The following is a 23,600-nucleotide window of genomic DNA, read 5'->3' on the forward strand; positions in this document are numbered from 1 at the left end:
ATCCCAGCAAAAGCTGGAAAGAGGACCAAGGACCTCCCAGGCCCTGAAACCTCTGTGGCTCACAGCACTGTTCAGAGGGCTCAGACTTTGTGGCAACAAGGAAAACCATATGCAAACATGCCACTAGAGAAAATATGCCAAGAAAAAAAGAAAGCATTTTTGAGCTGTTATTTTTTCCAGTGCTGGCCAGTCATAACTTTGGTTTTTGTGCGTGTGCTTTTTATTTAAACACCAATACCACACTACTTGGAGAAGCTTCTCTTATCTCCTAAAACAGTGCACACTCCAAATTACAAAATCAAGCTGGAAAAATCAAACAGATCTTTGCCCTTCATGTTATGTTTTCCATCTCTCTCTCTCAAAACCTAAAGACTTGTCTTAATCAAACAGTATTGGGGGTTTTTATCCTCTACCATACCCTTTTTTCAGTTACAAAGTTATATTCTCCAAATTAATGCAGTGTTTTAAGTAATTATACCCAAAAAAGTCCTGTAACTTGTAGCAAATGAAGTGCACCAGAAAACCCCATCCAACCACCTGGCAAGCCAGACCAGGATCACAGGCAGACCGAGGTGCCGGCTCCCTGCCACTGTGTACCAGCGCAGCCTCTGTGACCTTACAGCAGCTGATGTTCTCATCCATTACTTCTGCTCTGTTCATCTCAGCGTGCTGTCCTCCCCACCAGATTTCGTTCAGAGAAACAGAAAGGACACAGGAACACAAGTTTAGCTTGCTGACATAATGCCCATATTTAATCTTTTAAAACAAGAACAAAATCAAGAATAAAATCGAGAATAAAAATTTCATTTAAGTCATACAGTACATTAATCTTTCAGCAATGACCCAATCTACAGTACTCAAATGCCTGGCATGAAGTCTATTATCTCAGCATTTAACAAGTGTATAACCAGTGACACAGTAAAAGAAGAGCTCACAATACACAGCTAACACAATAAGTTTAGATTTTCTTCTAAGAGTCCAGCTAGTGTTTGTAACACATGGGTCACTTTTGAACCATTCTTTAATCAGCTTTTTGTTCAGTCAATCTGTTTGGGGCTTTTTTTTTTCTGTTATGTGAGTTTTTCCATTATGTACAGGAAGATTATTTTCAATGAAATTGCACAAGTTAGAATATCTACTTATAGGCATACATGGTCAATCTAACTAAAAAATTTAATAAGCAGTAATTACTCAGTCCTGGTTATACATTCCTAAAGGCTTAATAATACAGTTTTAAGAAGAAAAAAAAAATAAAACAAAACACAACAAAACATAGTTGTAGGGTGGCAATCTCTGTATGAAGCCTCCTTCCCTCCCAAAACAACCAAGGGTTAACTGTACTTTCCATGTGTGAAACAGGATCTACAAAGAAGTAATTTCAGCTCCTAAATAATATAAAACATGTGACTGTGTCCTTTCTAAAGTCTGAATGGTTCAATGCATAATTCAGTGAAGCTCTCAAACAAATAATACTGGTAGGATGCAGACTGTTAACAGAAATTAGGACAACATGCCCCAGAGTAGTACATTTGGGTAGCAAAACTGTATGTATTAAGGGGCCATTATCCAGTGGTTAAAGCAGTTTGAAGCAGGACAGCTCTCCCTGCAGCAGCTGCAGAGGAAGGGAAAGGGTGGGATCTTCTGTTCCTTAGTCAAGGCTACAGCTGAATTTTGCCCACCTCTTACTCAAGCACCTGCCCTCTTCCTGCTCTCACCCCCTTACTCCTTTCTGAGGGAGAACCTCCAGCCCAAAGACAACCTGAGCACAGCAGAGTGCAAGCCACCCCTCTATCCATCCCAACTCCCGATGCTCAGGGACAGGCAGAGGTCTGCTCCTGCTCCAGCTCTACTGCAGGTATGAGGGCTCCCATCAACCCACTGTGGTGCAAACAGGAGCTTCCGCAGCCCGGTGGCTTTCTGGGTCCTGGCGTCGACCACGTACATCTCGATGCAGTAACACACGGAGAGGTCCCTCCCTCCAGAGTAGTGTTACCAAACACTACAGACCCAGAGAGCTACCTCTAAGGCAACTTAACTAAACACAAGGGTGATGCTGCATCTTCTTCCCACATTAGCAAAACAGAAACATAACTAATTAACACAACTGCTTTGACTTCTTTTAATCTCTCTTTTCTGGTGCCAGGTCTTGCTACAAATGAAAAAAAAAAAAAAAAAACAAAACACAGAGAGCCACTTTCCTAGATGGAAAAGCAGCAGAATCTTAAGCCTTGAGAATCTGCTTTGTAATTTGCTACTGGCATAAACAACAAAAAAAAGTCCCATTTGTTTGGTTGATTTTTGTGGTGTTTTTTTAAGAAAAAAAATCCAGACCATCCATTGCACCTTCTGTGCACATCACACACACTCACATGCACACGCACCAATAGAGAGCTCCAGAAGAACAAGCATGAGAACCACAAAGCCCAAATGGTGAAAAGACATGGGGAAATCTCACTTTTTTTTTTTCAATTCTCATTTAGCAATGAAGCAGCAAAATGATGTATTGCAAGAAATAAACAGTCACAGAACACACATACACCCAAACGCAACCATGGATACATTTTTCCCATTTTTTTTTCTCTGATACATGCTGTTATTCATCTGATAATTTCTTTCTGGCTGTGCTGAAGTTTTTGAAGAGCATCTAGTGCTTCTTTAACCTTTATCAGAACGCAAGAACCTCAGTGGCAATGGACAATCAATCTCATTAGTGCCGCAACCAACCATCTCCACTTGAGATTCTCTACAAGCCCCTTTTGGAAGTTGAATCCGACTCTGACTCTTTAGTGCCACTCTTGGTTGGTTTTGTTTTTTTTAAATTAACAAACACAGCATATTAATGCAAATTCGATGTTTTCTAAAAAATGCTCAGATAATTAGTTCAGCAATATGCAAAGTGCATCTATTTGGTTCTTTCCATAGATCACCTTCTGTTTTAAGTTTAAATTCCTTCACAGTTTAAAATATTGTGAAGAAATTATATGTATACTTTATGTATAGAACTATTTATATACATACACATATATACACACAACTCTGTACTTTATATAGCCATAAACACTCACTACTTAACTATTTATATTATATACACATGGCATGAACACACGCTCGGTGAAGAGTTGGTGCAGGCTGAAATCATTCCATTGCATTTAATGGAATAACAGCAGTGAAACCATGAGTGAGTTATCAAGAGACACAGACATACATCTATTAGATAAGTGAAAGACCAATTAAATCAGCTCTTCCTTTTTCCTATTAGCACAGGATTGCTCCCACCCCATTCCATGCTCCGTAAGCACATAGTTATTTTGCGTTCAGTTTATGTGAGAGGGCAGTGGTGGTTCTTTTTTTCCTAAATGAAAGAACAGTCCATATTTACGCGGGCTCGTTGCAACCTCTTCTGCAGAAGTGTGGCACAGCTGGGTCTGGATGCCTTGGAGGACTCCGAATGCTGTGCCATCGTTAGCTGAAAGCACCTGCCAAAGCTTTATTGCATGGTTATGGGACAGCTATCAACTGTTCACAGTCTGTGAACTCTCTCCAACAAGTGGTACAACTGTATAAATACATATTTTAGCACAAAACAGTTTAACACGAGGCAAGTCCAAGTACAAATTGAGACCTAAAGGCCTATGGGTGAACTTTAAAGGCCAACAGTTCTTCAGAGTGCATGTTGTTTAAGGAACGCAAGTCGGGTAATTTCAAAAGAAGTTTTGTGAAAATAGAGGCTTCGTTTGGGTGATTTTTCATAATTAAGGTCCTTAATGCACGGATTAGTGTTTCCTGAAGTGCCTCCACAGAATTGACATTTTCTATTCCGGAGCGATCTATACAGAAGGGCAGGGTGAGGAGGAGAGAGGGAGAGAGAGAAATTAAAAAACAGGAGGGTGGGGGTAAAAAACAAAGAAACAAAAAAAAGACTGAACAGATGTAGTTCGCAACATAAAGGCATTGCAAGAATCACTCATCAATTAACAAGCACAAGAAAAATTAGATATTTAAGCCAGAAGTTTCAAATCCATATACTGAAAAGTCTTTCAAACATTATTTAGCATTATCTTTGCAAGTTAAGGAAGCTCATGCCAAACTGGCAGCATTCAATCACCACTTCTGTAATCCCATATCCATATGTCCAGAAAAGGACAGATTGAAGCACACGCTTAAATATGTTGCTGAATCACAACTTTCAACATAAGGAGAGAGACAGAGCACATGAAAGTAAAAATTTCAAACATTTCTCAAAGCTGGACATAGAATCCTAAACTTAAATTGGAGGTTTGAGGAGGAAATTCCCACTCGGGACAAGCCACACTCATATCTGCACAGTGGGATCCTCAGGGACAAAGGGAGTACAAGTGGGCACTATTTCCAAGCATGTTCTGAAGCACTTACAAATTGAAACATGAGGCACCCAAAAACTCCCAACTGAGGAAAAGAAGAATGTCAACATCAAGATAAATATTATGCTTTCACATACTGCACTCACCCCACGCCTGAAGCATCTCTTTCAAGAGAGCTGTATTTAAGAACACACCTGGTATCCTTAGGTGGAACCTAAGTAAGCAGCTTAAAAGGATGAATTTTTAAGTAAAACATCTCACCTAATAACCATGAACAGCAGCTGATTTTTTCCAAGCTGTAGCCTCTTTTCTTAAATGCTATGTAAATTCAGTAGGGCACGTACATACCCACGTGACGGACAGGAACAGAAATGTGCTTTGATGTGTACATGTACTTAAGCACTTTGCAGAACTGGGACATGGAATGACAACAGCTTTCTGGAGTAACACTGAGTCAGATCGTACAGTCAGAATGGGAATCCCTTCCTTATGCTGTCAGTGTCAATCCAATCAGACCGCTCCGGTGAACAGAGCCTAGGAAGTCCTCCTGGACTATTCAATACACTTCCCAACTGCTATGGGAAAAATTATTACATAATCCACTTAAGGATGCATCTTGAAGCAGTTAATATGTTTTGTTCCCTTAGGAAAACTGTTCTAGAATCTTCTACCGTAACAATTAGGAGCTCTGATTACTACCAAACAATTCCACTCTGTGAAGATTGTCTGTTAGGTTTGATAGCTGCTGTTCAAGGTAACATGAGTGAAGAGACATCTCTCTGCCTTTATTGATTAAACAATTGTTTCTGCTTGCCCTGTGCTCTACAAAAGGTTGCTCTATTCCAAGCAGGTATGACAACATTTGCACAGAATGTGTCCGATGGAGTTTCTCAAGAGCTCTGTACAGTGACAATGGTACTGCCTTGCTTCTGAAGGTGGAAGAATGCAGTCCAACCTTTCCTGGCTGCCTCAGGCAAGTTAATGTAGTCTCCTCTCCTTCAATTAGTCCAAGTCTTTCTTCTCCCTCTCAGACTTCTTCCAGTTGCTCTCAGTGGCCAGCAGAAGAGTTTGTTAGTACTACTCCAGCAAGAGAGAATAGGAGAGGGTGTGTATTTTATATTCTTCTACCACAGTGCATCACCCTTAGTTAAGGTTTTATCTAGTCTCTAGACCCACATGAACCACATTCTTTCAGCTTCGCTTCTACCTTGCTTTTTCCTTCTTCATTGCCCATGATCCACCTTGCTATCTCCCCTCCCTCTTCACTACACCAAGCTCACTGAAGCCAGAGGCGAAGCATTCTTTCAGTTTTAGAATGGTACCAAAGTAATTCCTTAGCACCACCCAAACAGGACCCTGCCTTTTCTTTCTTTTCCATAGGACGTGAAAACAAGAGGATGTACAGAGTCACACGCAGTCCTTGCTACTGTCCCTGCTTCTTCTGCATATTCTAAATATCCCTCGTAAGAGTGGTTATTCATCCAGTGTTATGTGGAAATGTTTCTGACAGGCATTCTCCCCACTAGCACTACTTAGAGACTTTTTTTTTTCCATTGGTGGTTTTGGTTTTTTTCTTAATTTTAAGCAACTGAAAGTCTTTTAAGAAGATTTTTAAGTTGTGCACCATGCTACTTTGTATTCTGGATCACCTAATCAGTATTCAACAGTCACACTCCTGTTTGCTTTTGGAACTGACATAAATCTTGACTGCTCTCTTCCCTTTCAATCTCCTCTTAAATAACTTTTATTCTGAAATGAAGAAGTCTTAATGGCCTTTTTCTTCCACCTTCAGTTCTTCTTACATTTATGGTATATTTTGCCTTTGCCTGTATCTCCATGTCATTCTCTCTGATCCTGTTCTTCAATTCTTCCTCCATCTCTAACTGTGCTGCACCTCCCCTTACGGGAAATGACTCTTTGCGTTACATCCCTCCTTGAGGAGTGGGGTGCAGGGGATTTGTCTTTCAAGATCTGTTTAATCAACAAATGCCCACAATCCTTCAGTTCTACAGGCGCCTTCTCCTCCTAGTAAGCACTCACACTGAGAGCATCTTCCCCAGGAGCTCTGTTGGGGGCACTTCTTTTCTTCTTTGGTACCTGCTCAAGCACGAAGCTTGCTCACTTACTTGCACAAAGGAATGACTGCAGCATTTCAATCCAGTCACGAGCTACAGAGTAAAGTTCACCTGAGATTTCTGACCTCACAGTAAACATCAAGGTTACTGTTGTGTCGGGAATACAGCTCCAACATCGACTAATGAAGTTGTACTTTATAAAACCCTAGAAGTATTTAGTGAAGATGTCCAGGAAGGTTGTGATTAGACTGCAGATCACGAGGCAGCTAAGATAGGTAGCAATAATGTCCTAAAAAAATATGATCTTGCATCTGTGCAAGAAGCCTGAATACCTGTTGCACAGCTCTGACATTACATGCTGTACGTTACATACCATCCATAAGCTAATCCCTACTGGGAGCCAGCAATCAGAGCACTACTTAAAAGGCTAGGGGTCCTGACTCTGTGCTAAAAGAACATTTAACAGAACAAATACAGCCATTTACATTAAAAACAGTTGGCACAGAGATTGTGATATTCCAGGACCCAGTAGCTGAGCAAGTAAGAAGAGTGGCTGTAAGCCTAGTTACACTGCATAAGAAGGGAAAAGTCCTTATTTTAAAGGTTGCCTCCAGTTCTTGTCAAAAAAGGATAAAATCTGTAGAGTCTGGAATAGTAACTAATACTCCAGGTTTCTCTCTGCTACCTGAACATTTTCACTAACAGATTATAGTCCAGCGCCTCCTTCACACTGACATTTGTTCTGGCTCTTCAAGCTCTGTGCCACCCTTCGCTCATTATCATGGCTTACAGACTGAAGAGGCAACAGCTGCCCCCTCCTGTGCTGTAACATTTCAGTTCAGCCACGCACAAAGCTGTTAGACTGAACTGTCCTACCTTGTTTACAGAGGCTTCAAGTGCCTACAGCACCATGCCTGGGATGACCCTGCCTGATAAGAAAGACATGGGTCTGAATCACTCATGTGAAAGAGGTGCACTTTTTCAAGGACTTGAGTGCTCCCCAACTGCTGGCTTGCTGTCTAAATAGGCCCTAGGAGCACTCCTGCTACCTACCTCTAGAAAGCTTCTTAAACTGCAAGCAGGGATTCTGCATCTTGTATTCCAGGCATTATATGCAGAGCTAATGTGCCTAATTTGAGGCTTGAGATAATACTACAGAAGTAGGTGCTTAATCCTTCTTTGAATCTGGGCCAGAGTGTTCTGTATATCCAGCGACTGAAACAAGATAGGAGGCCGGTGAAGATGTCAGTGGATTGGCAGGCCTTTAGTGGTAAGAGGTCATGATGCAGATGACAGGGCTTTCTTGCTGACATAGGCAGAGATCAAACTGCTGGATTTAGACTTAAGTAAAATACACAGTAAACTTAAATGACAATACTTGGATGTAAAAATACCCCCTTATCTAAAGACTTATGCTGTGCAAGTCAGGAGTAATTTCAGCAATGCTGTCCTGTGAAGCTTAGAGGGGTCAGACAAATAGCATCTAAATGGCCACAGGGCAGTTATGAGATGTGGTTTTGCATTCTATAGAATGCAGCAGGAAAACATAACCCCATTGTCACATTTTTTCAAAAGGCAATATTAGAAAGACTAGGTATGTAGAAAGTAGATTACAGGCTGCTAATAGCTTAAAACCTACTCAATTGCACTTTGACATGAAATAACAGGCTATACATTTTACAGAAAACTTTTAATAGAGAGCCACATTCAAATCTTGACAAAGATGCAAGTTAACTTTCTCTCCTTACCAGCAGATACCAGGACAACCGCTGTAAACAAACTCATTTCCTCATCGCTAAGTTGCAGGGCATTTAATTTCTCACTAAATTCAAACATTGAGTTGAGCAGATCACCAGCTCCCATTGAATGCAAGTCATCCACACTGTACTTCTTTCCACTCAGGAAGGTGACTGTACGTTCCTTTGCATCAAACAAAGATGCAAATCGTACCATTAAAACCTGGTGAAAGAAAAAAAAAACACCAACAAAAACAGATAAATGCAAGTGCATTTCTGGAAAAGCCAAAGAAAAATACTAAACCTTTTAACATCATTCAAACTGTCTCATTAACTGCTCTACAAGCATTCTATACAGAAACTGTCAGCATGCTGTTGAGTTGTAAAACACAGTGCAAGCTCTGGCCCAGTAATCTAAGAGAAACAAACAAGTGGCAAAATTAGCGAGTGGATGCAGGGGAGGGGATACAGCACATGAAAGGGAGGAAAATTAAAATTTAAACCTCAGACAGTCTGAGCCACACAGACCATGTCATTCATAAATATGCCAGTAGGACAACTTGCTTAAGCTACTCAACAGCCAAAGGCATACAGAGCGTTAAAAGAAACATTTTTTTGGCCACACTTATGAGGAGCAAAATGAAGGTACCGAACCAGATTCTCACTTGGCACAAATTGGAGTAGCTATACAGAAATAATGCTGATTTTCACCACCTCATGATCAGGCCCCCTAGGCATTCTTTGGGAAAGTACCATGCCGCATCACTGTACCCACAGGAATGCTAATGAGCTCTGGTAGAAAGGAGCCACATGTGTGGCTTTCAGCTTTAGAAAGGCTAGGGAAGCACAGCTTGAGATGGCACCTGGTCTGTAGCAGCTGGGAATACCCCTTTGCTACATGCACCAGGGCTGGAGCAGCTGATGTGAGCTAAACTTACCCCTCTGGGCTGAAATTTCTCCTGTGGTTTGTCAGTCGTACTGTGAAAAGTTTCCCTCTGGAATAGCTTGTAAAGTTCCATTTGCTCATGTTCAACAACCTTATTTACATTTTCAAGATTTAAGTTACACAGAACAGTCTTCTTATTTGGAGAAAATGAACCAACTGGCATTGGTTAAAACTTCAGACTCACTGTAATCTCCTGGTGTGACAGCTGTCTCTTCTCACTTAACCTACATAACTGCATTAATTTAAATGTTTACTACAGGTGAGAGGAGAACCAGGGTTTCAAAGCCTAGTGTCTTTGACAAGCTTAAAAACAGGAATGTTCAAACCAAATGAAAATGTTTGAGAATTCAAATACCATTCATGCACATCCCATGACCTGCACCTAAATTTTAACAGCCAAATGGCATGCAGCAACCTTGATGGACACATGAGCACTATGCACTATTCACTTTTGTCAGCTAAGCTATATGTCCTGTGCTGACATTAACTACAGAGTGCAGAAACCTAGATGCAGAAGCCCTCAGAATACAACAAAGAAAGACAAAGGGCAGACAGACAAAGCTGAACTTGTGCATTAGCACAGACCCACCAGGTATTCAACAACCTTTCAGTTCAAAATGGTACTCTCCCTACAGAACTGGGCTTTAGAAACAAACTTTAATTAATGAACAGCCAGTATTAACACTAGTATTCAAAACTGAAGCTCATAAAGTTGTGTTGACTTATACTAAGGCAAAGAGCTCACCTATAGATTTCAATGTCACCATTCTAACCTAAGGAAGAATTGACTGTGGCATAGCACAGGATTGATTCATTCCGTTTCACTTCAAGCCAGACTCCTATTTGTGCATGCTTAGGATATACCTGATCAATCCTATCACTCAATCACAGCAACATAAGCACATAAAAACCTCCACACCTGAAGGTTGCTTGCTCACTTCCCTACCACCTGTAGTTAAATGACCAGGTTTGTGAGTCTGCCAAGAAGCTGAGTCACTACTCAAATGGATCTATTTGAGTAGTGACTTGCTAGCTCTACCATCAACTACATTTGGAGGGAAGGTGGGGGGGGGGCCCACTGAAAACCAGTCAAGTTCCTTATTTTACACTCACTGCTTTTTCTGAGCTGGCTGTCATAGAAGCCATGCAAATGCCAGCACAACACACTGAGCTCCCCAGTACTCCCAGTTCTAAAAACCTTTTTAGCTTACACGTGTGTGAATATATATAGCTATGCAGCTTCTGCACCAACATTGTCTCCATGTGTCTTCTTATCCTCAAATGAACAGCTCCTTGAATAAGGGCTGCTAAGAAACACAGTGCCAAGCCAACCACACCAGGCTTGGAGGCAGCACTTTTACTCAGGTTCTTCTATTAACATGCACACATTGGAACATCCCAGTTCAGTTACCCACAAAACAGAAATGACCTTGTATGCACCAGGCTTTCAAGATGCTTTTTGCCTCTATTGCAATGGATTCATTAATCCTGTTGTGGTTTTTTTTTTTCCCCACTGCTCTCCAGCATCACTTTTTTTGTTTTCTGTTGCTAAGAGGCCACATAGGCCTTTAACTACAAGTACCAGCTCACTAACAGAAATCATTAATGTTTCTTATAAATAAGTGAATAGTGACAAGCATGCAGCCATACATTATTATAAATTCCCCTGGATATAGAAACCTTCTTATCAGCACTGCTTGTAACTGGCAAAAAAAGCATAGGAATGAAGCCTGAGAAAAGCTCGAGGTGAAGAGAGGCCAAGACAAAACATTTTACTTGCAAAACAGAAAGATTTGGCTTCACTTTATAAGAACAGTTCAAGCCAAATTTTCCACCCTCCTTGAGGGTACTGGACAGCAGAGGAAGAAACTAACATTTTTCTGTAATGTGAACAGCCATGTAAGAGACTGTAGCTGAAGAAGTGAAAATACAGCCTCTATGCCGCAGGAGTTGTAGATGAATATTAAAAGGTCAAGAATACATACAACAGAAAAAAATACAGGACAGCAAAATGAAAGCAACAAAGAAACTGACACACTCCAGGCATCAAGTCTTCCAGTATAACTTGTACCTTCCAACCCAACAATTATCCGTCTTAGAACTGGGCCGTGTAAATGCCCAACACACTACACAAGAAATGTCTTCAGTTCGGGTAAAACCAAAATCCAGCACACCTCTTTGAAAGAATAAATCAAGTAAACAAGAGCAAAGACATCACTAACTCTACCCTCTCCAGGAAAGCACAGTAACATCAGCTCCTCTGGCCCTCTATATTCAAATTGCACATTTGAATTCAAATTTCACATTTGAATATTTATAAAATGTGTATGATCTCCAACAGACACAAGGGTCTGGAAGAACAACTAAAGCCTTAAGTAAAGGTCATCTTGTGAAGGTCACTAATTATAAAACAGCACCAAGCTCTGTGGTATCATTTCCAAATTAACACCACTAATGCACATATACGTCATGACCACAAGTGGATGAAATTAACCACAAGGACCTAGAGGGATTAGTCTAGAGTAAGTCAGGCTGCAGCTGGCACACAGCACCTCCAGAGCTGCAGCAGTACAGCTCGTTCCTACTGTTACTGCATTAGACATGGAAGCTTCAGACACCCCCAGCTGCCACCAAAGGCTAGTGGTGACTGGTCAGGATAGATACTCTGGCTTTGGCAGGAAGCAGAGCGGCACAAGGAAAGACACAGAGAGCGTTAAACATTTCTCAACAAAACTTGTAAGTCGACAGACAGCTTTCTAACCTATCCACCCTTCCGGATGCAGTACAGTTCTTCAGAGTAAGCAAAGGTAGCTATCAGTGTAACCACTGCTATACAAAACCAAAAAAACCCTAATTACCCATTTATTAATGTCCAGGGAAGAAGAATGGGTAGAAGGGCTGAGCAGTTTTGAGCTAGATGGAAGAGGGACAGTTCACCAAGATCTGACAAAACAGATCCCTTCGACACCACCTTAAGGAAAGCTCAGAGCTACCACTCATGAACATGCTGGTTTCACCTGATGTAACCCAGTTCTATTTGGTTTTGTTCTTACAGGGTCAGACCGATGCAGAGCTTGTCAGATTCACAATATACACACAGTGGTCTCACCTCAAAGGTCCCAGCTTTCAGAAGATTGACCTGGTCATGCTGGGAGAGATCTCGGAATCCTGGGATGCGCTTGGCAAACTCCACCACTTCCTTCACTGCAGGGGTAAAACTCAGGGAAAACTCTTCCCAGACTTCATGGCCAGATTTGTTTGGGTCCACATGGGGAGTCTTACTCATTGGGCAGACCTGATGTTTACAAAACATAGAAAACAACTTTTAAAGATATCACTCCAAATCCTGACAAATACTTGGAAGAAACAATTTTATTCTTCTACAAAACTTAGTGATAACGACATATAGAGAAAAAAAGATCAGTATTCCTCAGTCATCTCCCAAAGCAATGGGATTTCTCCCCCTTCCTTTAAAACAACCAACCAACAAAAAAAAAATCCATGGTGGATTGTCAGCAAGTTGTTCATAAATTTGCTGACTTTGGAAACTACAACAGTGTTTATTGCAAAAGATCTGACTGAACCCATGTTATGCGATTCGTCCCTGATCTCAACTGATGTCTGACAGCTGGATTTCTCTTATTTGTGTTATCCCTTTAATTTCACAGTTAATCACGATTTCAAAATCAATTGATTGCAATCTCACAGTCATGACTACATTCATTCTCCTATCTGTCTTGTTTTGCAGGCAACTGAAGTGCTTCAGTCAAGATGACAAAGGTGTCAACACTAGAGCAAGAAAGCGAGCCTTGGTTTCCTGAGTCACAGGTTTACACCCTCATTACAAGGATAACCTTCCTTTACAAGTTTTCTTTTACTTGTATCACAGAAGGAGGATGACCAAGCAACTGGTATTGCAATTTTTCTCAGCCACAGGATGAGAAAATGCTCTTTCTTTTATACAAATATACAGTAATTTTTTAGTAGGAAAGTCTGAATCCATTACAATGAGATCAGACATATCAGTCGAGGCTGACTGCCAATAAATTCCCTCTGCAAGACCCAACCGGAAGCTCTGAGATATTTTCAGTTCTGCTTTCTAAAATTCACATCTTTTAATGAAGTTTAAACCTTTTAATATTCATTTCACCTGTCACCATCAAGGATGAGAATTCCTTTTAAGTATTCCTCACAAGTATCCTAAATGGTGTATGTAATCCTACATAATGTCAGCAAAACAAAGAAAAAACTGTGAAATAGATTAGCAATTCCTCAGAGCTGTGCTGTTTTGGCAGGGCATCTTGAATATGGTAATTGCCTAGCAAATCTTTGTGTGGAAGGTTCTAAGACTACAAGAATATAATATTTTGGCAAAAGGAAAGGCCTAGGCATACAAACAGAAGGATGGTAGATGCTAATCACTGCTCTGCTTGTGATACTGCAGTGGTCCACATAGATATTGTTAAAAATACAGTACTCACTGAAAATAAGGAATCTCCTGCACCTCATTGGACACAAAAATCACCTTAACTTCTAATCCTACGATCGTTTAGCTTAACCCACAGGCACTCAGTCCCAAAGGGAAACTACCACTTCTCCACCCTGTGCATTGTGTTTACACTGTCTTGACAGACCTGTGCCCAAGAGTCACAGAGTATCTCAGGTTAGAAGAGACTCATAAAGACTGAGTCCAACACTCTGCTGCTTGCAGAACTACCTAAAACTAAGCCATATGATTAAGAGTGTTGCCAGGTGCTCCTTGAACTCTGACAGGCTTCCTATGGAAGCAGTTGTCAGATATACAGTCACCAGCTCTCTTTAGAAGAACATCTTCAGAAACGACAAGTTCTGCTTTTCTGCTTACAGGGGTATTGAGTAAAAAATATCAAACCCCTGAACATCTGTCTCCATACTGGTTCAGAGCCTAATTACATGCCCTTATTGCTACTGACTCATTTTGGTTGGATCCTGATCTCACTGAGTTCTGAGGCAAAACCCTTATTCATGTCAGAGATGTGGGACAGGGAGGGAGAGCTGCAGTGCTCTGTTGGATTCAGTTTTGTTTCCTCATCGTTGGCTGTGTAAAGCCTCCCTGCAGCTGCCATGCACAGGTCAAACTGACTGGTTGAGCCTCTGCAAGGCAGCACCACTCCCTGCCCGCCCATACTGATGGGTTTAACCTCTGCTTCTCAGGAGTGCCAAGAATGCCATCGTAGTGACACCACATACTTTCCCTGCAAGGAAGAAAGGCTGGCAATTATTATTATTTGCCATGGTGTAGTGCCCAGAGTCTGCAATTAAGGTCAGACCCTCCTAGGGATGGCAGAGTCTATATATGCAGTAGCCAAAAAGGGGAAAAAAAAAAACCACACACACAAAAAAAACCCCAACAGAAAAACCGTCATGAAAATACAGCAAAATCAACAAATAAACACTTTCACTGTGGAAACTTTCAGGGGTCTTCAAGAACCTGAGAAGGATCTTTATAAACTAGGGGGAAGAAAACCACCAGCAGCTCAAGTACTTCAGAAAGGTCAGGGTCTCGCGCTTCACAACAGGAGTGCAGGATGAGAACGAGGATGTTATGTTCTCTCATCCCAGGCGGTTGCAGTGATAAAGAGAAGGACAATCTATTTTAAGGGGCTTACAGAACTGGTTGCCTGAATAGCAGAGAAACAGCAGGTGCAAGGCAAATGAGAGGGATCTGTTAAGGAAAGACCAAAAAAAAAAAACCAAACAATCAAAAAACCCGACAACCATATGCAAAAAACCAGGGAACATCCTTGTTAAGAATTCAGTGAAAAAAATGCTCTAGTAAAGTCATCTAAGGTCCTCAAGAAAAGACCTACAGAAAAGACCCTGAACTTCTCTCAAGTGGTATAGCTGCACATCTTCCTCCTGCCTCTGTTCGTATCTGAAGATGTTCTAGGGTGAAAAGGATGCATAGCCTGTGCACCCCATTAAAACAAAACAAACAAAAAAACCCCAACATCAAAAAAACAGCCTACCCAGGAAGACAGACTTTAGAACACACTAGCTAAGCATGTATGCTGGCTTGAAATCCTCGCCCTGGGGTTTCACCCCAGAAATTTGCTCTGAACACATTTAATGAAAATACAGTACATCTGACTGTGTAGATTATTTTAAAGTCTTCAAAAGGATTGAGTGAACAGGGGCATTTATAAAGTGTTATTTTCTTTTCAAAGTCAATTCACTTTAAAAAAACCTGATTTTTTTTCAACCAATGCTCTCTGATGTTCACTTACTTTCAGTGAGCTAAAAAATGAGCCAAGAAATCCCATCACTTGTATGATTTCAAATTCTCCACACAACTTGAGCTACTACCTCCTTTGTGACAATGTGCACTATCAAGTTTATGTCAATATTTTAAATCTCAGAAGTTTTGTCAACTGTGTGGAGCTACATTGACTACTAAGACACAGCTGTACCACACCCACCACTAAGCCTTTCACTAAATCAAATCAAGCAATTAATATCAATATACCAGATGCATTCTTCCTCCAGTGCTACAGGAGTAAGTGGTATTCTTGTTTGGAGAAAAGCCATCTTCTGGGATCCTGTCACACATTCGCTGAGTATAACCGCTGGTGAAGTTCATGCAGTGGCCATTTGTGAAGCACATGGCATGCCCACTTGTATAATGCATCGTGCTTCTCCCTTTGTACTGTCCACCAAGGTGCTGCTCCCTTTCAGGGTACTGAGGGCCACTGAGGCCTCCAACACAGTGCTCACTGCTCAAGATGTATTGCTCGGTGTTCTTCGACACTCTCTCCCCACTCTGGGGCTGCATCATCTCTGCAGGGTTTTGGGACTGTTCCTGGTTGTACATGAAAGTGTCTTTGTGGGCTCTAGTGACCATCCCGATCACTTCTTCCTTAGCCATGTCAGCAGTAGGAGGGGGAGAAGGGCTTTTGATGGTATCCCGCTCTTGTTTGGGCTTGGAAGAAAGGTCTTCTTGAGGTGCTTGGTCTTGATGTTCTGTTAATGCTTCGTTGGGTAAATGGCCACTGAACTGACTGTTCATCATGGACTTCATGGCACTCTGCATTTCAATCAGCATCCTCTGTTTTTCACGTTTGGGAATACGGCCAAATCGAACAGCTACCAAGGTGGAGAAACAGAAAGTGGTGGGAAGGGAAAAAAAAAAAAATCAATCCTGAAAGTGTTGGCACACACACACACACAAAACACACACCCCAACCAAAAATCTTGCCTTTTAAGGAAAGGTTTTAACTGCTCTCACCAATACTACAGCAGGGATATTCCAGTGAAATCAAGGAGTTTCCAGTGCACAGGACTGGTGTGAGGTATGAAATGCATGCTATTGTTTGCATACAAACAGAAGGCAGCTCTAAAGCACAGAGTCTCTAAAGCCTTGTCCCCTTTTGCCTCAAACCTGGCTATGGAGCATACATGCAGTTGTGTTAATTGATGAAGTGTTGGGCTTTAAGTTTAAGATTGGATCTATTAAATCAGCACAACTTTGTGAGCTGACAATTAGCTGAATGTAAACACAGTCCATATCATATTTGAATAGAAGTCCTACAAGACAGGTCCTCAAGGACTAATTATATAACTTGTCAAAACAATAGAATCAATGCTGAACAAAGCTTACCTTGGCAAATTTCCTTGATAACTTTGCCTTGACAAGGACATTTTCTGCTGGCAAGGGGACGGGCATCATTGTGGCTGCAGCACTTTTGACCCTGTCCTAGGGAATCTATAACTGCCTCTACCACCCTGTCCAACCACAGCTGCACAAGGGCTTATAACCAGTTTCGACTGATGTAATTATGTTCATGCAGTAGTCCATCATTAATGTAACTAAGTCTCTTTCATTAAAGCAGGTGCAACCTTATGCGCAAATAAGTGCCTAGGGGATGAAATAACTCCTATGCACGACAAGAACTCAGAACAATTATTTAAAATAAGTTTTAACACTCCACCCACTAAATTATTAACAGCCCAAGATTCCTAGTTCTTGTGAAATAAACAGCCAGAGAAAATTAAAAAGTGAAACAGAAGGAAGAGTTCTGGTTTGTGTCAGTAAATTGTAGCAGACAAATGAACTACACTTTCAGCATTACATATTAAAAAGTCACAAGGAGTGGACAGCCAGCAAGGTGGTCAGAGACACAGCTCAACACTACTATTTCCTCCTTGTCTTTCCTCTTCCTCCAAGAAAAGAAAGAAAGAAAAAAAGAAAGAAAAAGAATGGAGCAGATACATGCTCATCCTATGCACCCAAACCTAACTCTTTAGGCTCTGTAGCAATTACTCTAAAGCTGTCAGTTTAGGCAGAATTCCCTTTCATTGAAAAAGTAACAGTAACAAAAGAAAAGAGGGAAAAAAAAAATATGAGTCTTGTTCAGCTTCACGCAGGATACACAAAATTGAGGCACTTGTTACAACCATCCCCCTAACAGACCACTGCAGCATATCCCACTGCATCAGCCTCCACAGGCAGGAGAACAGCTCTGCGGCTGTCCGCAGTATTACATTACCAGTCCAGGAGAGTCATGGAGCAAGAAGGCAAGCTGATCTAAATGTTCTCAGACAGTGAACCTGCTCTTGAGAACAGGGCTAGCTGCATTATCTGCCATTAAGACCTTCAGCAATCAGTTTTGAAGTGGGCAGCAGATTCCCTCTCAGAGGATCCCTGCTCAGTACAGGAACGTACCATCTCTTGACATCCCAACAGACAGGCATTTTTTGAAACGACACTGCTGGCATCTGTTCCTATTCATTCTCATTATAGAGCAGTTGTTATTCTTCAAGCACTTCTTATACTGGATGTTTTGCTGAATGCTTCTTCTGAAAAAACCCTGTAAACAAACAAACAAAAAAGCCCCACAACTATCATTACAGCACATGTCAAATTCTTCTGCCAAGATTCACTTCTCTGCAAGCACAGAAAACCTCACTGTCTCTCATCAGCTGCTTCAGAGCCATCAGCCCCAAGTGATTTTAAAGAACTTGATACTCCTCAAGACTTACTTCCCCTTTGTGTGTGATCTGTATATAATGCTAACTAGTTATGATTTCTAATTACAGAAAATGCTAAGTTGTTCCCCGCATAGTCAGCACCGAGTATCTCCAGTATTACCTCTAAGACTATAATAACAGTTTGTAAGATGCTCTCAAATGCCTCTGACATCAAGTACAAATATGGGAGTCAAAAATCAGATCTTTTGACACCAATCTCTGCAGTTTGGCAACAAAACCATCCTGCTGCACCATATGACCTTCAAAGGTGGTTCTTTCGCACAACGCTTAAGCTGATAAACTCCTTCAAAGCACATAACATTTGCAGTGTTACAGATTCAGAAAAATACACATTTAGTGATGCATGAACATGGAAGCACCCAGTTCCGGCTTTCCCTGTGGTAAAGAATTGCTTTTCCAAAGCTATTTTGTTCTGTGCCACAGCCCAGGTGACAACCCACACCCACTATCTCTTAATGCAATTAACATGCACATGTCTTGCGTGACATGGTCCTTACCACCTCTGCCTCCAGTTCTTGTTCTCTGCCATGCGCTCCAGGTCAGGCAGGATTGGAAAAGGGGTGAGAACAGAAAGTACTGCAGAGGTTGGAAAATACTGTGTATTGGAAAATACTGTGTATTGCTAAGTGGTTTGCCTTTTCCCTACAACTTCTGAAATTTCTCATATTTAACAGATAAATACACAGACTTTTTTTGGCAGTATCACCCCTTTTACCCAATGGGGAGAACTTGAGCATTTCAGCAGCAGAAAGGTGAGCAGAAATATAGCTCACCTTGCAGCCCTCACAGGCATGAACACCATAATGAAATCCTGAAGCGACATCTCCACAGACTTTGCAAAGAAGAACCATGCCATTAAATTCTAGAATCAGAACAAAAAAGTCAAGGATATAGAAAACCAATGACAACTGCAGAAACATGTTTCCACCTTTTAAAACCTGGACTTAAATCAAAACACATCAGGTCAGCTCAACATATGAAAAAGTACAGCAGAAGAACAGACACCAAGAATGTACCAAACCGAACAGTTCAGAAGGTACTAGGGCAAAGGAGGGGGGAAAAGACAAACATGAAGCACTCAACAGAATAGGTAGAAAGCACATATTCAATGGGCTTTCAATCACAGTAGCACTGCACTCAACTGTAGAAAAAGAAAGTCTGCTTACATTTAAGCACTTTTAAAAGGACCATTCAGTTAACTAGGCCACTAAAGTTCAGGCTCAATCTGTTTTTTCCATCAGGACAAGTAAGCCTATAAAAGGCTAGAGTTTCCCCAACAGAGAATAAACATCTTTTCTTAAAAACCAGAAATATTAAAGGACACTTTATTATATATTAAAAACAAGCCATACACTCTACCTACTTGATAACAATTTAGGACTAGTAACTCAGCCACATCTACATATGTAAAGACCACTCATTTGAATGCATATCCAGAATGGCATGCTTCCACACTTGAACTCAAAAATACCTTCTCAGTCCTGTAAATATGCTCATGGTTTGACTTTTTTAAGTTTTCCCCCACCTTTTTTATTTCAGTTTGTCAATAAAGATTTTATTGCAAGTCCTAAGTCCTGGTCTAACACTGGTTTCACCAAAGCCAATAGGAATTTTACTAGTGACTTCAGTAACCACAAAGTTACCTTAACACAAGAGAAAACTGGAAATACTCCCACTACTCTACCAGAAAAGTAACTTATTTGACATTTGAGTTTCATTTGTAAAGAAGAACTAAAACATTAAGGTTTTCAAAAAGAACTAAAGCAAAATTTTTATTTTTTTTTTTAACACAACTAGTACTGAGCTAGAAGTGTTATCTATCTGTCTATCCATTTGAACAGTTTACCAGAGGTTTCATCTCAGGAACTTCTGCCCTGATACCAAGAAACCCAGTTACTAGGGAATTTTTAAGAAGAAGTAAAGGTTCTTGATGAACTTAGGGTAGGAACACCTTAAAAAAAAAAAAACAAACCTTTTAAGGTAGAACTGCTATATACTTATTCTAGCTTTGTATCAATCCAAAAGAATAAAACAATTCTGCCAATAAAAGAATTGAGCCTCCAAAAGACTAAATTCCAGACGAGTGTTTGCTGAATCACTCATTCCAGTGCTCAGTTTGATTTCTACCCTTCCAAAACTGTACAAATATACTTCTCTACCGTTGATCTTCTCCAATTACCAAAAAAAGTGTGAAGCGAATAGGTGAAGTTAGATTGTTAAATGTATTTTAAAAGGTTATCCTTTAGTTCCAGTTTACAAGTATTTTGTTTTTTACATCCACAAATTAAGACTTGGAATCAAAAAGATAACTGTTCCAACTGCAGCTATGTAAATATTACGTTCGGGTAATTTATTTATTTTGTTCCTCAAAACTGGGGGGGGCGGAAAGGTGAAGAGGCAAGGGAGAGCATATGAAAAAACAGATAAACCAGATTTCCAAGACCGCTCCATAAATACTCTTGATGGCAATTTCTGATTACTATTACCTTTGTTTCATTACTTCCTTTTAATTGCTTGATTTTACTAAGATCAGTCCTCACGAAAATTTGAAGTAAAGCCGGATTGTATTTATGGACTGTCTGAAGTCAGCAGCAATGGGACCTCCATCTTATTAGCATTTGTATGGCAACACCAGTTGTATTACCACACACATAATGCCAAAAGATAAAAATGGAGGCTTTGCTATGTGCCTTCACCACAAGCCACACGGAAGACCTTGTTGTAACATATGAGGTTGTAATACATAAGGGGGAAATGGTGTTTTAAGGAACCAGCACCAAACATACTTGTGACTCCATTATGGCCTTTTGTCAAACCAGCAACACTGGACTGGTTTGTTTTAACAGTCTCCTCCAGCCGATCGTTCTTCGGTGCCCCATCAGAGCCTTCGCTGCTCCGGCCATTGCATCCGCTTTCTGAGGAGGAGCTGTTCGGAGAAGATGGTACAGGCGAAGAGGATGACTGGAAACCGCTGTCTGAGCTCTCACTGTGACATGAGGCTGGGCTAGATGCCGAGCTCGAAGAGCTGATGTAAGCTATCACACCCCCTAAGGCAAGAAAAAAAAGGCGGCACGTAGTGACATAACCAGCAGACATGCACCGCTGCCATGTGAGCCATGCCGTGACCCAGCACCACCAGATCAGCCATTACGTGCTCCTGGGAGCACTCCTCTCCCTTCCTCCCTCCCTCCCTCAAGTCTGTTTGTCTCCATTCGTTTTCAATGGCTGACCTCCCAGTCTGCCCCATTCCCTTCTCCCGTCTTATCAGCCTTCTGTGATCCAAGCCAAGATGAAATGGCAGAACCAACAGATGGAGCAACAAGCCACGGTGCTGTAAGGATGGGGCAGCAGGGAGAGAGCACGGGATTGCCCAGGGAAGGCTTCCCTGGGCACCCTCTAAGCAGAGCTCATCTGGAGCCACAGCAAAGACAGGATCTTAGAGCGCCGTGGAGCCAGAATGCAAACAAGCTAGGTTAGCAACAGAAATAGGGCAGAGAGAAAGCCTTCATGCAGGCTATGCGCCAGAGGCACAGAAAGGAAGGGCTGGGAGGTGCTCATGATGCAGAAGGGAAGGGGGCAAGGGAAAGAAACAGCACTGCAGCCTGGTTAGCCTACTGAACGCCATTTGTCCGATTGCAAGCCTTTGTAGTGTTTCTAACAGCAGCTGAACTCCAACTGCTAGGCTGCTATTGCAAACAGTCTCTGTCCTGCCATGTCTTGCAATCTGACGTACTTGAGAATCCCTCAGATGAAACAGCTTTTTGTCCTCAGGCAGACCTGGGAGCAGTTCTGGCCTTTCACAGGCTCCTTCTTGCTTGTAAGCAAGAGACATTGTTTGCGCTTCATTTGAGTTTGTCTCCAAGACTCAGCATTTCAAAAGTCAATATAAAATCATTTGATATTTCACACAAAAATTTCAACAGCCATAGCCATGCAACCGTTTAAATAAATTAGACTCGGTATCTTCTATGTTTTATGCCTCTATTGCTCTGTAGAGTCTCTTCACAGACAACCCATGACATTGCAGCAAGGAACTCCACATGCCAGTAAGAACTAAAAACTTAAAAAGGGTCAGGCACTGCTTTCCTTTAGAGATAAAAAGCATTGGTGTCTGTGGAGTCCTCAATCAACTGAATTGGCATTACAGGTTGGGGTTGTAGCCCCTTACATCAGCCATCACTTCCACACATAAAGGCAGTGGTGTTATACAACCCTGGACACATCACTGCTTGCAGGGAGAAATTCTGACTTACAAATTTTAAATACTTCTATCAGCTGTAATGATCCTCTTAGCATCTCTGTAGCAACTTTTCCTCTTTAACATTTAACTTTTTTTCTACCAAGGAAACCCTTGGTGAAAAGGTTCCCTACAGAGCATGCAGCCCAGGAGCTCCTGGAAGAGCTGCCTCACAGCAGAAGTCAGACTAAGGGGCCGTGTGACACGTGCACTACACAGACTACTGCTCACGTTTCCAGACACTGGTGCCCCTACACCCTGCCACAGCCGCTGTTCTCGCACAGATTTTTTAAGAAATCCTCCACACGGCATAGCACGCATTCCGGATCAGGTTTTCGGAGAAAGGAGGATTGGCAATGGAGTCACGGGTTCAGGAACAGCATGAGAAATGAGACATCCTCAGACACCCCTGCTAGGCTAAGACACCACCTGTTTGACAAAGGTCTGTGCCATCCCCCGGTGCTGCACGCGCCTCTGCCAGGTGCCAGGTCAAAGCTCACAGTCCACCTGGTCCATGGGAGGCACCCGGTTTCTCAGCAGGCGCCATCCTTATCTGCAAGGGGCAGACCAGGACACGCAAGCACAGCACAGCTCCTGCAGGGAACTCCATATTTCTCCACACTGCCACCGCGCCCCGTTATCTTTAAACCCTACTCATAAAAGAGATTCTCTTTTTCCTCAGGGGTAACACCAATGTCATACGGAAGCACAGAATGAGTGTGTCTATAGTTTCACCCCTCTCCTTCTGAAAGCCGGAGGAGCCCCAGATAGCTGGGCTGCTCCTGCGCCCTAGAGAGCCCGGCAGTCTTGCCTGCGTCACAGTCTAGGTTCCCCGTATTTTTATTTCAGAAGCTGCACTTCCCTATGAACTCTGGTTTTGTTTGGTCAGCAGTCAAAAGTTGAATCTCTCACACAGCGCAGGGTGACATCTCAGAACAAAGAGCACAGACACAGTGACCTCTGTGCGTGCCCGTACACGTGCACACGCACGCCGCTGCTCTGCAGAACGGGGATACCGGGGTGTTCGGCGGGGAAGGCAGCGTGGGGACTGGGAATTGCCCGGGCTTTGCCTCGAGAACCCGATGGAGGGCGGTGAAAGGAGTCCTTGGGGCTACGTGGGGCCGCGCTGCTAACGTCGCTGCGGAGGCACCTTCGGCTGAGTGACGAGGACCCTTCGGGCTCTACCTGGCGGGATTTACTTGGGAAGGGAGGCGGGGGCACCGCGCCGTGCCGGCATTT

At 42.1% G+C, this 23,600-nt stretch overlaps 1 protein-coding gene across 1 annotated transcript; it reads right to left on the reverse strand.

Annotated features, from left to right (window-relative positions):
• Window positions 1-724: 724 nt before the first annotated feature.
• On the reverse strand, window positions 725-23,575 carry NR1D2 (nuclear receptor subfamily 1 group D member 2). The gene is made up of 8 exons (XM_008923719.3): window positions 21,740-23,575; window positions 20,911-21,171; window positions 18,898-18,986; window positions 17,799-17,943; window positions 15,603-16,219; window positions 12,207-12,392; window positions 8,164-8,374; window positions 725-3,827 (listed from the first exon to the last, which is right to left on the reverse strand). The coding sequence occupies exons 1-8, from the start codon at window positions 21,954-21,956 to the stop codon at window positions 3,631-3,633; spliced, it is 1,923 nt and encodes a 640-aa protein (XP_008921967.2). The 5' UTR covers window positions 21,957-23,575; the 3' UTR covers window positions 725-3,630.
• Window positions 23,576-23,600: the final 25 nt, after the last annotated feature.

Source organism: Manacus vitellinus, unplaced genomic scaffold (assembly GCF_001715985.3).
Source record: "Manacus vitellinus isolate BGI_N305 unplaced genomic scaffold, ASM171598v3 scaffold_3_pilon, whole genome shotgun sequence".
Taxonomy (NCBI): domain Eukaryota; kingdom Metazoa; phylum Chordata; class Aves; order Passeriformes; family Pipridae; genus Manacus; species Manacus vitellinus.

What these genes read in the sequence shown, in the direction of transcription:
- NR1D2 (XM_008923719.3), bottom strand. Translation starts at nt 21,956, where the DNA reads ATGTCTCTTGCTTACAAGCAAGAAGGAGCCTGTGAAAGGCCAGAACTG. An exon ending in AGGCCATAATGGAGTCACAA is followed by an intron (nt 18,987 to 20,910) that starts GTATGTTTGGTG and finishes TTCTGATTCTAG; the next exon opens with AATTTAATGGCATGGTTCTT. An exon ending in ATGCCTGTGAGGGCTGCAAG is followed by an intron (nt 17,944 to 18,897) that starts GTGAGCTATATT and finishes GTTTGTTTACAG; the next exon opens with GGTTTTTTCAGAAGAAGCAT.